The 16634-nt window shown below is 40.3% G+C and overlaps 1 protein-coding gene across 3 annotated transcripts in view; it reads left to right on the forward strand.

Moving 5' to 3' along the window:
* WDR7 (WD repeat domain 7) overlaps window positions 1-16634 on the forward strand; it is a 291523-nt gene that overhangs the window by 87442 nt on the left and 187447 nt on the right. For 2 of the 3 annotated variants that reach the window (XM_037034791.1, XM_037034806.1), the window contains exons 18-20: window positions 713-811; window positions 3513-3631; window positions 5280-5403. In XM_037034791.1, the coding sequence (XP_036890686.1) occupies window positions 713-811; window positions 3513-3631; window positions 5280-5403 (342 nt within the window). The remainder of the gene's footprint in view (window positions 1-712; window positions 812-3512; window positions 3632-5279; window positions 5404-16634) is intronic. The other variant, XM_037034797.1, reaches the window with a different exon arrangement.

Genomic DNA, 16634 nt, shown 5'->3' on the forward strand with positions numbered 1-16634 from the left:
TTCCCTAGTAACGTGGCTTTTTTTTGGAGGGTGCATCTATTTTATAAGGATTAGAACGTTCACAATAATCACTCTTAGAATATAAAGCTTTTGTATCGTAAAAATATGTTTTGAACTCCAAAGAATGAAGCTACGTTAGGATTCTTCTAACAAAGGTTAAGTATAGTATATATATTCTTTGTAAGTTGTTTTTTTAAACTGACTTTATAAGTTGAGTGTGAAAAATTGAAATGATCTCAGTGGATATTGGTTTGAGAGATTAAAAATAATTTATACATAATGTTAGAAAATTATTAGCAAAAATGTAATTGACATGTAGACCAACATAAACTTTTCATTATGTGATACATTTTAAAAATTGAGTTACATTTTTGCTGATTTTTAATATGTTGACATTTTTTTCATTGTAGCCTCAGTTCTTTTAGAATTCTTTTTTTTAAATTAATTGATACACCATTTGACTGTAACAGTAAATAGATTTTGGTTTTAAAAGGAATTTAAGCTATGCTGTGATTGCCATTCAATAAAATACATCATTTCCATGCCGTAATCCTTAATGATCATGCCGTCTGGTTAAAACATCATTCTTCTGTTCCACATTTCCTATGTTTTGCCAGCTCTGGTTTTCATTCTTCACTAATACTGAGCTTTTTTCCAGAAACTGCCGCACCTCAATCCTCTCTCTTTTGTTTCTCCTTTTCTCCCCTGCAAGTTCCTGTGCCTGTCGCTTCTGCTCGGTCTGACGCCGACCGCTCCGGCTCTGGCCCCACCTCTACTCCTGCTTTACATACCTGTTTCTTAGTCAATGAAGGTATTCTCTCTTCACTTCCTAACAACTTTCTCTCAGCCTGTACTTTATCCTAATTTGACATGGTTTTCTTTTACCTAATCTACACGTTTACCCGCTGTGGTATGTGCGAGACGGGGAAATTCCATGTACTGATGTTATTGGCTAATGTCAGCGGTGAGGGCCAGGCGTGAGGATGTGGCGCTCCTCCTGGGGGGGCGAACCATGTGTCCTGTGGTCCGACAGGCGTGCGGGACGCTGGTCTGGACGTGAGGCAGGTGCGAGGAGGCGCGCAGGGTTTCCCGGTGATGTCGGCCACATCGTCCCTGGCATCACAGCTGCCAGTTTATGTTCCATGTTAAAATCGTCACCCTGTGAGAGATGCACTTTGCTCTCTTTACACACCAGGTGCCCGGGTTGGAGGGGAATATGACAGTCTCTTAATTCACGTTCTCGTGTGCAGTCTTCAGAATGTCGCTGAGCACCAGCGAGTGTATAGACTGATAGGAACTCACCTGTCGTATCCTACTGGCTACTTCTCTTTCTGGCCGAAGCAGCAACCATCAGTCACTTTAGTTTTTAAGGTGTGGTTAGGCTATCGTGTTATCCCGGTGGGGTTACACTAGTGGGAAGTATCTGATAATGTGGATGGAATCCACAAACCTTTTACCCCGAGGGCCTTCTGCGACTACTTACTCTGCCTGGCAGTGTAATGGAACTTACAAGCTCTTGGTTGTATCCACGCTTTTCATCGTGGGCTCAGTCTTCACCAGTTTGTATAATATAAAGTGCAGGGGCTTTATAAAATCTCAAATGTCAACCAGAGTGAATCTGACTCTTCACTAATAAGCAACATTTCTAGTCCGTCCAAATAGAAGGAGAGGTACAGAGGTACATTTGTAAAATACAGAGCACATGTTCTGAGTAGAACTTCCTGGGAAAGAGGACATGAGCTCTTAAAAATATAACTCATTTTTTGTTTGGTTTCCCTGTCAGAGAGCCGTATTAATTAATATGTTAACACTGCATTAGCCAAAAATAATTAAGGTCATCTTTGTTAAGCTATTAGGAAAGATAGTAATATTTTAATTCAAAAATAAGCCATTAACTTTGGAGAGTGGTGAGAATCATCACAGTAAAACTTTAGCCCATTAAAAAAAAAATGTAGGCCCTGGCTGGTATAGCTCAGTGACCAGAGCACAGTCCCGCAAACCAAGGGGCCCACAGTTCGATTCCCAGTCAGGGCACATGCCTGGGTTGCAGGCCAGTCTTCGGCAGGGGACGCATAAGAGGCAACCATGCATTGATATTTCTCTCCCTCTCTCCTTTCCTTCCCCTCTATAGATAAATAAATAATAGTAATAACAATTTTTCAAGAAATTTAGTTCATAAATCCACTTCATAATTTTATGAGACAGTAAAGCACTTTAAGAAATTACTAGGTAGTAATTTATATTTATATGTATATATTTATGTATGTATGTATATTATGTATATATATCCCTCGGTTGAAAATGAATTATAATCTAAAAAGCACATCCTCATCAGCCTAATTAATGTAATTCTGCATTCTCAGTTGAAGAGAGTGTCTTTTCTGAAAGGATGAATCTAGAGATGGGGGCTGGTCTCCCACTCACTCATTCTCTTTTGTTCACAGTCCCCATAATCATTCTGAGGTGAGGTGTTTTATTTTTGTTGTCTCAGAAAACGACAGTTTACATTATTTGAAAACATTGTTTTGCTGAAATTCTTTGACCCCAGATAACACACCTTGTGATACGATAGTAAACAAGTTCTTCCCCCCCCCCCCCATTTCTTCTTATTTGTCTTTAAATGTCTCTCCGGGAGATAATGGTAACTATGATGGACTTACAGTGGCTTTGTATGTGACCTCGGAAGTCTGAGGCATTTGCTGTGTGTGTGTGTTTAGGCACCATTAAAATAGGGTTGACCTGATGATTTGAGAATGTCTGGAGACTAGTACTTTGAAATATTGTGGTTTGCGGTGTTTGTGTTCTCGTGTAATCAGATTCCATATTGTAGATTAGAGTTTTGAAGAAAATAACGTTTATTTCCATAGATTAGAGTTAATGCTACTTAGGATTTTGTAAATTTTGGATGGCAAGGTTTTTATTTTGTGGAATGTCTGAATTCATCTTCCTTCCAGAATGAGCGCTGCGTTAGCTCTTTCAGCTACGATTGTGATTAAATATCTGATTTGCTTTCTAAGAAAAGGCATCAATAAGTGCCTTCATGAAAGGCCCTCTGACAGAGAAGGGAAGTCATCTCTGTGGACTGGCCGGGTAGTGGTGCACAGATGGCCAGGCCCTCAGATGGACGTGACCCTGTCTGCGGCTCTCTGTGTGAAATGCCCTCTTCACTGGAAGTAGTTTCCAGTCTGTGCTTCCCCACCTCTGAATCCGTTTTATTCCAGAAAGACTATTTAGAAATGTCTTTTCCACGTAGAATTTATATATACTTCATGCAGAGACCTGTTTTTATTTGCTTTAGGACTTTGAGAGTTAAGTCCCACTTACATGATTTAGAGATGAAATAGGTTTGATATAAAATTAGGTACAAAAAATTGGTAATACATTGAAATCATTTATAACAATTTAGCAAACATTCCTTTTTTTATGTTCCTGGTATACTTACATAAAGAAAAAATTTGCATTAGGAAATGCCAGAATGTTTAAAGTATTTTTAATGTATTACATTTTCAAAGGATGGAGCCAGCTGGCCGCTATGCACTGTGTTATGCTACCGGACCTGCTGGGACTGGACAAGTTCAGGCCCCCGCTTCTGGAGATGCTTGCTCGGCGGTGGCAGGACCGGTGCTTGGAGGTAATGTCGGCGGGGGGGGGCGGGGTACGGAGAGAGAGCAAAAGGGCCGAAAAGGCACTGGACAAGTGTAAATGTGAAATCAAAATGGTTAATGTTTGATTTTTTATCACCTGTTTATTTGGTGGTAGAAAATATGGATTCATGATTTTTTCCAGTTTATATACTAAACAGTAGTGTTTGTGCTTGCTTGCTTGTTTATTTATTGACCAGGGAGTATTTGATAAAAGGTTTCACATACTTTACGGAGCTGTCTGTTACGATCGTACACATGTGTTCACACACATGCATAGGCCCACCTTCCCCAGAGTCGCACCCTCAGGTATAATCTCACCGATCAAATTCTCGGTGAGTAGCCCTAGTCCAGTGGAAGGTAGGTACTGTGTTACAATAAAAGGAGAAGGTCTTTAGAATGGAAGAGACCTGGATTTAAATGTCAGTCCTGCCAATGATTAACTTTGTGACCCTGGGCCATTTCCCTAACCTATCTGAAGCTCATTTGTAAAGTGGGGATGATAATATGTTCCTCCGGGATTGCTGTCAGGGTCAAAAAAGGTGGCACAATTAAAGCCTTTAGTGCAGAGTCTGGCTCTCTGGGGGAACTCATAAGTGATAGCTGTTACTCTGTGTTAGATGCCGCTTGGAATCACCAGGGGCCTGGGAACATTTTACGGAGATTTCCCTTATTGTGGCATTCGAGCTGCATAGCTGTAGCAGTTTATATCATTCAAAGTTTTGAATTTACCAGATATAATGAACATATTTGCTACTTTCCTTATCTTCCTTTCCTCAACTCCCAGTGAAATTGCAGCATAGTTGGTTTTACATTGAATCATATTTGAATTTACTTCATAAGTCAGTTATAATTAAAAACAATTTTCATTCAAACTCTTATCAGATACTGCTATCTTTTCAATTATAAATAGTAATTGATTGGTACATTACTGGACAGTTGAGTGAGCTTCTTTAACCCCATGCCTGTGGCACTTTTACCAAAATAAAACGGAGCTAAACTAAAACTGCAAAATAAAAGTTGTTACAAAAGAAAGAAAAGAAATAAAAAATCAGAAAATATAATTTTTGAAAACTCATGTCCTTTGATAGAACTGATGCCATCACACAGGAATATATTTACCTATTTGTTGAAAACAAATTGTTTAAGCGTGCCTTAGATATACATGAATGTGTGGATTTATGTATGTTTGTTTGTATAAACAGTACCTATTTAGTGTATATATTATGAAGACTCACTAAGTAAGGTTAAATTTATTTGGGCTAAAAGAGAACAAATTTAATAGTTCTAACAATCGCTTTTAACTTTTATCTAGAAATTTTAAACTTGAAATTGCAGCATTAAAGTACTAGAATGTTTTAAAAGCTTTGGAAAATCAAGTTTTAAACCCAAAGCATTTTATCTTCAAACATAATTCAGTCTATTAGTGTTAATTTTTTTTCAGTGAGATCAGTAATTAAAATATCTTTGATTTTTGCAGGCATCCAATTTATTCCTCATTAAATCTTAACTCACTGTTTGGCAGTTTTGGTCATGTAAATAAATGTGGTTTGTTTCTCTTCTTTCTGAGCATTCTGGCTATTAAACAGCTTGTCAGCTGATCTTCCCTTTTCACATTGGGATCTGTGGTCTTTCCAGGTCAGAGAAGCTGCGCAGGCCCTGCTTCTGGCCGAGCTGCGGAGAATCGAGCAGGCGGGGCGGAAGGAAGCTATCGATGCCTGGGCCCCCTACTTACCCCAGTACATGGACCACGTCGTGTCGCGTAAGAGCTCCCATGGTTTTCTACAGAGCTTTCCATGCTGGTTAGAAAAGAGCCGAAACTCACAGACATGCTTGCTACCCTGTCAGCAACCCTGTCATTTCCGTTCAGTGAAAACAAACAAGGACCCACAAATTCTGTGCGTTCATTTTCTGAACTCCCTTTGGTTTGGAGTTTGCTTAGGGAAAATAAGTACGTAAAGGCAAAAGTTATATAAATGTCAAGATAGTCACTGATGGGTTGACCCCTTATAAAATTAATCCCCACACCAAAGCCCACCCTGTTTAACATCTGTCCCGCCCCTTGCCTTGCCGAGCTCACGCACGGTGCCTGCTCGTTAGACTCGTCTGGTGAAATGCAGGTGCAGGTACAAGGCGCATGCTTTCCAAGTTGCAGCTGGAATCGTGGGTCCTTCAGAAATAAAGATCTGCTAGAGCTAGACCAGCGACTGATGAACAAAAGAAAGTGAGGGTTTGAGTAATGCAGTTTTCCAGATAAGTACGATTTGAAGGGATTGGGAAAGGGCTTGGGAAAAATTGTTGAAATTTTTGAATATTTTTGCAAAACAAAAACCTTTGTGATCATGCTTCTTGGTCAAATGTCCACTGAAGAAAGGTTATATTTGTGCTATCATAAATTTTTCTTTTTGGGAAAAGTATGCTTCATCCCAATTCAACATTTGATTCGTTCTTTATTTTCCTAAAGAAGAATCCAGAGTTAACATTTTAATCTGTTAGGAGTATAAGAGAAAATAAATGTTTTACTTTTTATTTAAGATGAAGTCTCAGTGAAGCTTTACAAACACTTCAGCTATGGAAATTTGCCCTGGGTTTTGGGGAGATTCATTTTAAATGACCTTTGCCAATACCAATTATTCTTGTCAATGAAATACTCATTACGCATGTCCAGAGAGGCAACGCAGGACTGGACAAGAAGGGAATGAAAGCCAGAACCAAACAGGATTGCGATTGTTGTGACTGGCATAACTCTGCCAGTGTCTTGCCGGTGCTGACTGTGGTGGTCGTCTGACGAGACACGCGACTGTAGACACTTAGCCTTTCTCAGCCGCAGTTTTGTCACAGATGAAATGGAAAGAGAGAGACTTTGTAGGTTTTGCCGAGGATGGACTGAGTTACAGGAAGCGTATGGAGCCAGGCATGGGCCATGGTGAACACCAGGTATTTGTTCAGTAAGCATATTCATCATCTTTAAATGCAAAGATATATTGCACATATAACCAAAACACAAATTAACAACTCCAGTTAAAATTCTTTAATCTGTCTAGGTAAGACTATTTACTGAGAGAATATTGTTTATTTGCTTACTGGGAATTTTTTCATTTTAATAAAAGGAAATTAAGTTAAAAATCCAGGGTTTTTAGATGTAGACTCTATGTACGTAAGTTATCAGGCTTAAAGTTCTTATGTAAATATTAGTAGGTTTAAAATTTTGTCAAATGTTAAAAAATGTGCAAAAAATAACATGGGCTAAATAGCAAACACTTTGCTTTTGCACATTGGTATAGTCTGGTATGGTGCTCTGTATTCAGGGACTTGTGGCATTAACTGTGTGATCTTCCAGAAAATAGAATTATCTCATCAGCTCATCATAAACCTTATTGAATAAAGATCCCCCAACTTCAGGACGAACTGTAGAGTAGATTGAACATGAAACTATATAGAAAATCACCAGAGATTCTCATACAATGAGAACACAGTTGTGGAAATACTGAGACCCATTTAAAAGACAACTTTATTAAGAATGGACTCATGTAGAGCAGGAGAATGGATTAAAGTGGAGTAAGTAGCTGGAAGGCTATAATGGAAGGAAACAGACCCACGTGTATGTATGTATGTATATATGTATATATTTTTTTGGGGGGGGGGAGATGAGAATGAGGTAGGTGCAACGTGGAGGCAGGCGTGGTGATCACAGACTGCTCCCTGAAGCAGTGACAGACATCACATGTTGTCAGGCGAGACGGCCGTCAGAGGGTCCGGAGATGACCCAGGGCGAGTGAGGTAGGGACGATACCCACCGTGAATTGAACGCGTTCTCTGCCAGGCTCTTGCTGAGTGCCTGGTCTGCGTCGTGTCGTCAGACTGTGGCAGTAACCTCTTAAGGAGGCGCTGTCGTCACCACCACCGTCACTTCTTCAGCCCAAATGAGTTCATTGAGGCCAAGAGACAGTAAAGCATTTACTGAAGGTCCCTCCGTCGTTGAGTGACTGGCAGAATGCAAAACTCATCCTCTTACCCGTATTTATTCCGTCCTGCTTCCTCCAACATCCTTAGATTTTAGGTGGAGTTGGGGGTAGAGGAATGAGTAGATATTTGGCTTAACTAATCCTGCTGTCAGTTTCATTTTCAGTCGTATTAAATTTAACAACAACAACAAAATGGAGCAGAAAAATAACAAAAAAATTACCCTTAGTGGTCTCATGATTGTTTAAATAAGCATAAACTAGGTAGTTCCTGGTCAAATCTAAACTTTTCCATTAATGTAAATCAAAGTCCTTGGCACAGTATCCTGGAGTACTTTATAAATTAACTGAATGCTGACTTATGAAAAATTTTAAAGTTATCATTTACTGTAGTTGTATTTTTTAGTAAAAGAATAAATACATTCTACATGAAACTAAAACATCTCGCACTAACAGCTTTTGCTATAATATATTAATCTATTCTGGGACTTTACAGTGACTGAGTGCAAAATTAGTTCTAATTAGCTTTGCTGGGAGTTTTCTATTTTAATAAAAGGATATCAGGCTAAAGGAGTAGGGCCTCTGAGCGTGTGAGGGGAGAAGAGAGCACTTGGCAAACGGGGAATGACCACACAGGGCCGTTGAACAGATTTGCGTGCCGAAGGGATCCTGAGGTCCCGGAGCCAGCGCCCCACACCTGCCGTCAGCCTGCTTGTAGTGACGTCACTTCCGCCTTTGGCGTTGACGTCGGAGAAGATGGTGATGATAGTGAGTTGCAGCAGGAAGCCATCTTCTAGAAACTTAATACTTAATTCTAGTGCAGGAATTGTCTTAATCACTAAAGTAGATAGAATATTAAGCACTATATCACCAATAGTAAGCTGGTAAATATAGCAACTCAACAGATATTTTCTTATAATTCAATCATCCTGAGCCCTCAAATATTCAATAATTGCCTAAGCAGTATTGGCAGCTCCTCACATATAGCCGAGCCTGATCTAAGAGTCCCTTTGTTAGTTGTTTGAAACTCAGAAAATGCATTTGCCCAGAGAGCAGAATGTCGTAGGGGGCTGATGGACTGCAATAGCCGGTCCCCCTAGAGACGAGGAGCCTGAGACTTAAAGTGGGCAGCGGCTTTCTCTGACTTCACAGTCGGTAAGTGACTGAGCTGAGCCTTGGACAAGTCGGCTGGTCATAGTGACTGGGGGTCTTCTGGAATTTTAGGTACGTTACGTGTTGAAAGCTTTTTGTGGGTTTGTCTGAGGACGTGAGGAAAGCAGTTGAGGGAGATGCTTTGCACAGCACCAAGGACAGTGCATAGCACACATAGCCAAGGATGGCTGGCCGTCTCCTTTCCCTCCTGTACTGGATTCTGCAGCTTCATTCTTTTTATTCTCACTGCCCCAGAATTAACCTTAATTTGTTTTACCCAGGGATTCTGGAAGTAGACCCAGAATCACCGGGAAGGAAAGGGGCAAGAGTGCGTCTTAACTGGACGGCCAGTTCATGAATTTTCACAAAAACCAATTCCTGATTGAGTGATATTAAGAATTTTGTTCCGGGGAGTGGAGCCCTATCCTTGAACCTGTTAGGAAAATTCTGTCCCTTACAAACACCGTCAGTATGGACGCTTTCAGTGCCTAGTTTCTGATGGAAAAGTGGAAGCTGTGCATTTGTGACTCTGCCTCTAACAGTAACGGGACTGGAATGACAAACAGTGCACGCACTCTTGCGAAGTGACGTATGAATGTTGCAAACCTTTTCCAAGTTACCACTGTTCAGCATGTTTGTGATCACTTCTGTGTTATAAAACACTTAAAACAGTTTATGAATTATTCTTCATAAGGAAGGACTAGTACTGTTTGTGCTATTGTAGTATAATTCAGAGGAACATCAAACATTTTATGCTTCTCAGTTTTATTTTGAAATGAGGATATTTTGCGTAATCCCATTTATGTATTTCTTATCTGTGACACCGTAGAAGCAGCATTTTGGTCATTGACTTTTTTATGGGGTCACGCACCTGGGAGTTTATGAAATAGACCACACTTGCCCTTCCTTCTGGGCAGTGACTGCTCTGGGGTAGATGCTGATGGGTCCTGATTTCCTTTGGCCTCATGCAGAGTGAGCTTCTAGGGCATGAGGTCACAAGCGCAATTATTTCTTGTATGTTGTATTCTGCTTGCTCACAGTGGCTCATCTCCTTCCTTTAATTTCAGAAACATTAAACACACACAAGTGACTACCATTATATAAATCAAAATCTCTTCTAAAGAGGATGCTGTTGTAATATTATGCAGTTATGGCTGATGTAGTGTTAATTTGCAAATTTATCATCTCAGATATTGATAGAAGGATGTGTAACACACCGTGTTTAATACCTATTGATGTCATCAGAAAGAACAACCCTTTGTTCTCATCGAGTCCCTGCCTTTTTAGCTCCCTTTTGTGTTAAGGTTACCAGGGTTAGGCCGGTCCTTTTACCCCCCTTGGAAACAGAATAGGATTTCTTTGTTCAATGAAAGACATTCCTAGTCAGTGTTTTGGGTTTGATTGTCCACAAGCCCCACTGTAGTACCTGGAAATGAAGTCACTTTTCCGATGGTTAGAAAATAGTGTTCATCCTGAGCACAAATGTGGATGGACCAGTATGCAAGAACGTAAGATGGAACTATATATCATAGTAGAAAAGTATATTGTGGCTAGTAAAAATAATGGAAATATTAGTGCATTTTGGGCAGGCATGTATTTTCAGGGTTCGCTGGTAGCGAGAGGGTGGGGAAAGGGTAGGGACAGGGTTTGATCAGCATCATTTAAGTTAGCTCCCTCTCCCCCCCCCAGAAGGCCTTAAACCACGCAGCATCTTTTCCTCTTTTCTTTTTACATATGCCTGAATCATTTGGAACTTAGGAATGATTTGTCTAGATAACTGAGGGTTTAAAAGTCACTACATACTCAGATTTTTAAAATATTTAACCTTTCTTGTTGTAATAGTTCAAAGTGTCTCGGTTGCAAGCGTTGTTGTTTTGGTCCGTGACGCATGATCCCCACTACTTGTTTACCGGGTGAACCTGCTTCTCAGGACAGAAAGTACCCAGGTAGAGGTGCCTCTTGCATTCACACTCTGTTGTTTAAAAATAATTTTTCTTCCTCCTCTTTCTATTATCTAGTAATTGTTACCAATATAGCCCTTGGGCTGTTTCGTCTCCTCCGTAGTAACTACTGCCCTGTTTTCTAACTTTCTGTTTCTGGCGTCTGGGAGTACATAAGCCAGGGAACCAAACTTATGGGCACTAACTATAAAACAAGATAAACTGGCTAAGAATAAGGCCTCTCTAATTTAAAAAAAAAATCCCTAAGCAATAGGGAAGAAGCCCTTCATGGTGTCTCTGTCGGCTCCTCACGTCCTGCTTACTTGACTGTTTTCTCAGATCTTTCGCTGCATTCTGGGTGTATCTTTCTTTTTGATGAAAAATATTTTAGCCCTGGCTGGTGTAGCTCAGTGGATTGAGTGCGGGCCTGCGAACCACACGATTGCGGTTCGATTCCCAGTCAGGGCACATGCCTGGGTTGCAGGCCAGTTCCCAGCAGGGGATGCACGAGAAGCAACCATACATTGATGTTTCTCTTCCTCTCTCCTTCCCTTCCCCTCTAAAGGTAAATAAATAAAATATTTAAAAAAAAAAGAAAGAAAGAAAAATATTTTAATCTACATTGGGAAAAGAAAGGGAAAAATCATGTGATTCTAAAATCCCCCTTTTGTAGTTAATGCTAGCTCTGTGAATTAGCCGAAGTGAGAAGGTGAGGTTTCCGCAGAAATATCTGTGTTGTTGTACAGTGTTCCCAGAGCCAGTGGGAAATGATCGTGCATTGGGATTGGAAAGGAAAGGGAAATTACGGCTAAGTGGTCCACATAAAAAGTACCTCCTGTTCTGTGTCGAATTTTTAGATTGGGAGGCTGCAGGGATGTGTGTAGAGACGAACTGTGCGGTGCAGAGCACACACTATCTGTGTTGTATCCGTTTGCGGCATTTTGTTGGGACCTATGGGATTAGTTCCTCTTTTTTCTTCTGGAATGTCAGAGCTCTTGAGCTTAATTTTAAGCACTCTAGGCTGATCATGTATTTAACTGCATTAAACGGTTCTTCTTATGTATGCTTGGCCACTAACCTAACGGAATAACAATGAAATTTCTTCTTCATCGGTTACAACCATCTAAAGGTTCCACAAGGCTTGAGTTCTTGGAGGTGATATTTAATTTTCTTGTAATTTTCTTTATAGCCTTTGTACACATCTTAGAAATGAGGAATGGTAAATTAAATATGAAAGCATTACTGGATCAATTGGTCGGACTTTCTAAGTAATAAATAGGAAAGTCTGTTAGCAAGTAAAGCTGCAGGTGAGAAGTGGGCAGGATTAAGTATCTTCCTGCTGCTGGGAAAGGGCGTCCCTGTCCCAGGGCCTACAGCGGGACAGCGGCAGCCTGGCATCAGGTCTTCGGTAGGAACCCGGGTGATGCTCCACCCTGTGGGACAAGGCCAGGGGCGGGGCCTGGGGAAATTCAACAGCTGCTCCCGTGAATAACTGTGCAGAACAGGGGGTCCGCCAAATGTGAGCTCCTTGCCTGCGTCTTCCCCGTCATTCCACCCAGGGGATGCTGGCTGCCCGCCGGCACCTCAGAAAAGCCCCTGGCATTGAAAGGGTTTGAAATAACTCCTTATCTCCTCGTGCCCTTTCTTTCTCTCTTTCGCGTGTCTCCGCATCTCCCTCCCTTCAGTGCAGAAACGTGTCACCTCTTCTGGAGGTGTGGTTGGTGGCAAGGCCCCAAGGAGGCACAGCCGCCTTTCTTCCAGGTGTTTGTGTGCTGACCACCTGCTTTAAGAAGTTGAAGGTGCTTAAGCCGATGGAGACTACTTTATAAAAGGAAAATTCAGTCCACCTGTGACACGTTTCTTTTTTAATGGTGCTCAGCTATCAATACAAGTGCCTGGTACACCTTTAGCTGAGGTCCTAGAGGCCTTCACTGTAGTAAATGACCGAATATTAGTTGCTATGAAGAGCAGGCTATTGATTTGTGCCATTACTCTCTTGCTGATTTGCTGAAGAACAAAGACGTGCAATGCTAATGGAAAGGAAGCACTTTACAAAACCCTGCACCTGAACACTGGAACACGTCTCTGCAATAGAGTGGGTGTCAGCCACGCTGTTAAATGCAGATTCTCTCCATTCCAGTGCAGACCCTCCCCGTCCGGGTGCTCAGGGGCCTGGTCAGCCTGCTCACACGGAGCGGGGAGCTGATTGGTAACCTTATAGTGTTTTAGGTCTCAGGCACCGAATACGCATGAACAAATTCAATTTTCATTAAAAGTGAGGCATTTATAATTTTATATCATATTTCTCAGTGTATTATCTCTTTCTATTGACTGGATATTATATGTAATTGCATTATTTTAAAATTTTACTTTGAAGCCTTGTGATCCACATGTGATAGATCTTAGAGTCTGGAAGGAAAACAGAAATGTAAAGCTATTGCAAGAAAATTATATAGACTTGCATGTTATCTGTAGTATTTGGATGATAATGGTTAATGGTGGATTTTTTCTGGTGTTATTTATAAATTCTGGGATTAAGTGGTCAAATTATACAAAAATACCTTTCTTTAATTCATTCTTCCTTCCTCTTCATGCTTTTTTGGGAAAGTATGGTATTTTATATTTTTCTTTATTAATATTGGCCTACTGACTTACTACATCTCCTATCTATTTTTATTAAGCAGATTTTGATACAAATAAGTATTTGAAATGTGTTTTAATATTTATAAATGGTTTCATTGTACATGACATTTCCAGACTTGGTTAATATTTTAGCACTTCTGGACCACAAACATAAAGAAAAAAATTTGTTCTATTGGTTTGAGCACCCGAATTGACCCCAGCAAGATTGAGATTGATCTGGTTTCTTCCAGCCTGTTAAATGCCAATGCAGTCATCTGTAACAGTACTTAGTACTTTTGTAATTTTTCTGTACATATTTTCTGTGTTTCTCCTATAAATCTTACCCATCCCTTGAAAAGACTTTTCCTTGCTTGATTTAGAGACAAAAGGAAACAACCACAGCCACGTATTTTATGGCTGCCGTTTAAACAATTGCATCTCCAGTCAATGTCAGTTCTGTGATCACCATCCTTTTTGTAATTCTTAAGAAAGGATCGTGCATTTTACTGGGACAAGGTGATGGGACATGCCTGTGACATGTGTGCTTGGACTAAAGAACCTCAGCCTTGGGGATGGAAATGAAGAGGAGGGATAGTTCTTTCTTTCATTTTTTTACATTATTTTTATGTATTTTTATTACCATTTTTTAGAGGAAAAATATTTATGGAAATGTTTGTTTAACTGATTTTGAAGACATTTTGTGGAATTACATTCATCTGATAACTGAACATTTTCAAACAAGTTCTGGCATAGCTTGTGGGTACAAACCCATAAATTGTATATTTTGAGATGCTTTTCTATCTCAGGCATGACGTGAAGAAGGCTTTTTCTTTACTGTCTATGAGGGGATGGCTAGTAGGTCGTACAGGCAGGTTTGGTTTGGTTTTGATTTTTGCTTCTTTTTTCCCCCTAAAGCAAGAGTCGGACTTCAAAACATACACTGTCAAAGAGGAACTGAACCGAAAGTGAATCTTGGAATTCTGGGCGATGGGTCGGAGATTGGACATATGTAGCCTTTAAAGTGTCATCATGTTTTTTATAGAATATTCACATAGAGTTTAAAGTGACCACATACTCTCAGGTCGCATCGGAGGTTGCATGTATAGAAGTTGAACAGGTGCCTGGGGCCGGAAGCCTTTCCCATTCCATTTGATCACCGGCTATGCTTGTGGAGAAGAGATTGGAGCGTAACGGTTCTCAGAAGGAAGGGTGAGAAGCAAGCAGGATGCGTTCAGAAGGAGAATCTCCCTGACGTTACTCCCTTCTCAACCAAGGGTGTGTCTTCATTCAGTTTATCGTTTCCCACTCAGATCACAATAATCTGGGAGAAAAATACTAGTTTTTTCAAATGATTTTTCTAATGATGGATAGACAGCTGATTTACAGAACCAGATATTGGTTGGAAGTCCAGGGGAAAGTGGGGTACCAGGAGGCCTGGCAGCCTGGTCTGAGTCAGCATGTCAGCTGTACCCCCAGAGAGATCCCCAAGGGCCCTTCCTGGCCTACCTGACAGTTTCTTTTTAGGTCAAAGGAGGGGAATGACCACACCCATGTTTTGCAAACACTTTAGGTAGTAAACTTATGTGTAAAAATCTTCACCAGAATTCCAACATATGAAACAATTTTTTAAAAAATAATTGAAGATGTTATTTAGGCAGTTTAAATCTGTGAGTGTGTATGTGTGTGTGAGAGAGATAAAGAATTTCTTGTGCACTGAAAACCTCATGCTTTTCTTTTATCTTCTGGAGTTCTGTATGCACAATTAAAAACTAGTTAAATATCTGCTCCTTAAATGCCTCGTGCTCTGACACATGACCCATTATTCCCGCCCCCCTGTACCACTGTGTCAGTGATACAGAGCAGGGTTATACACTTTCCCTTGTGTGCAGCAGTTCCTGAAATTTATGAAGTTTATTTAAAGTTGCAGGACAACTTCCAGTGTCTGTGTAACTCTTACGGTTCTGTGGAGCAACCTACAAACAGACCCTTGCTGCTTCTCCAGCCAGTGGAGCTGCACAGTAGCCGGGCAGAGTGCTCCGAAGTAGTTGTCTCCAACAGAAACACTTGTGAATGCACTACATACTGTTTGACACATGATTCTTCATTTTGATTTAAAATGTGTTAACTCTTTAGATATAGATTGGCCAGCTAACTGTCTGGTGTGAGAACTAATTTGTTCTTATGTAACTCCAATGGTGCGAGGTGAATATAGATTCATACGTATTCAGTCATCTTTGAACAGCTGCAACCCACTCGATGGACTTCCATAGTGATGACTTTTTGCTCATGTGACTTCATAAATCATTGGATAAGGTTCAATCTGTTAATTTAGATATTCTTTATCCCGCACCCCCACCCCCAGGCATAGTAGGGCAGTTTTTGTGATGAGTTCTGTATAGAATCAGTAACTTGATTTGTATGCCTTTTCAAGAAGCGTAGTTCTAATTTTTTTTTTGCAGTGAGTGTTTAAAGACTCATTTGGCAAGAGATTTTGTTTTAGGTTTAATTTTTGGCTGAAGAATTCTTATATAATGCTGCACATACTTGCTTCCTCTTTTTCTCAATGGCTGTACTCGGCCCATGGCCCTGTGGCGTGCATGGGACGATCGCGATGTACGACAGGAATCCTTGTTCCTGAAGGGGACCGGGGTACATGACACATGAGCAGGATGACAGAGATGAGTTACTTTTTCTTTCTTGCTTTTGGCCAAAGTTTATTTAAATACTTATAAAAGTAGGCTTACCTCTTTCCTTTCTATTTATTGTGTGCCAAACAGTCTCATTAATGATTATTAGATGGATAGGGATTTGGGGAAAAGCACCACATCAAATAGGGATCCTTTCAAAGGAATTGTACTAACTTTTATGACTAGTAAGTAAATCTTGTGTTTCTTCTCCCTCTTGGAATCACTGCATAGAGATGTTGGGTTGGTTTGTGAAATGATCTCCTTAAATGTCAAGTGTCACTTTATAAACTAGTGTTGGATGGAAGATTGGTGTGTTTTCCTATTCAGTTTTAAAAATCTTTTTACTTTGGATTATTGTGAACAAGTGTGAAAGTACTATAATGAACCCCCACATACTTGTGGCTTAGCTGCAATGCTTGCTAACTCAAAGGCTGTCTCACAATGTGTCCCCCCTAAACACCTCTCCCCTCGTTTGGAAGCGATTCTCAGACACAGTATCACCTTATCTATAAATGTCTCAGTTTGTATCTAAAGACAAGAACTCTTTTTTAGTAAAAATAACTATACTACCATTAGAATGCCAAAACTTGTAATTTTTAAATATTATTGAATAACCCAGGGTTTACATTT

Source organism: Sturnira hondurensis, unplaced genomic scaffold (assembly GCF_014824575.4).
Source record: "Sturnira hondurensis isolate 20B ecotype Veracruz unplaced genomic scaffold, ASM1482457v3 Scaffold0001872, whole genome shotgun sequence".
Classification (NCBI taxonomy): domain Eukaryota; kingdom Metazoa; phylum Chordata; class Mammalia; order Chiroptera; family Phyllostomidae; genus Sturnira; species Sturnira hondurensis.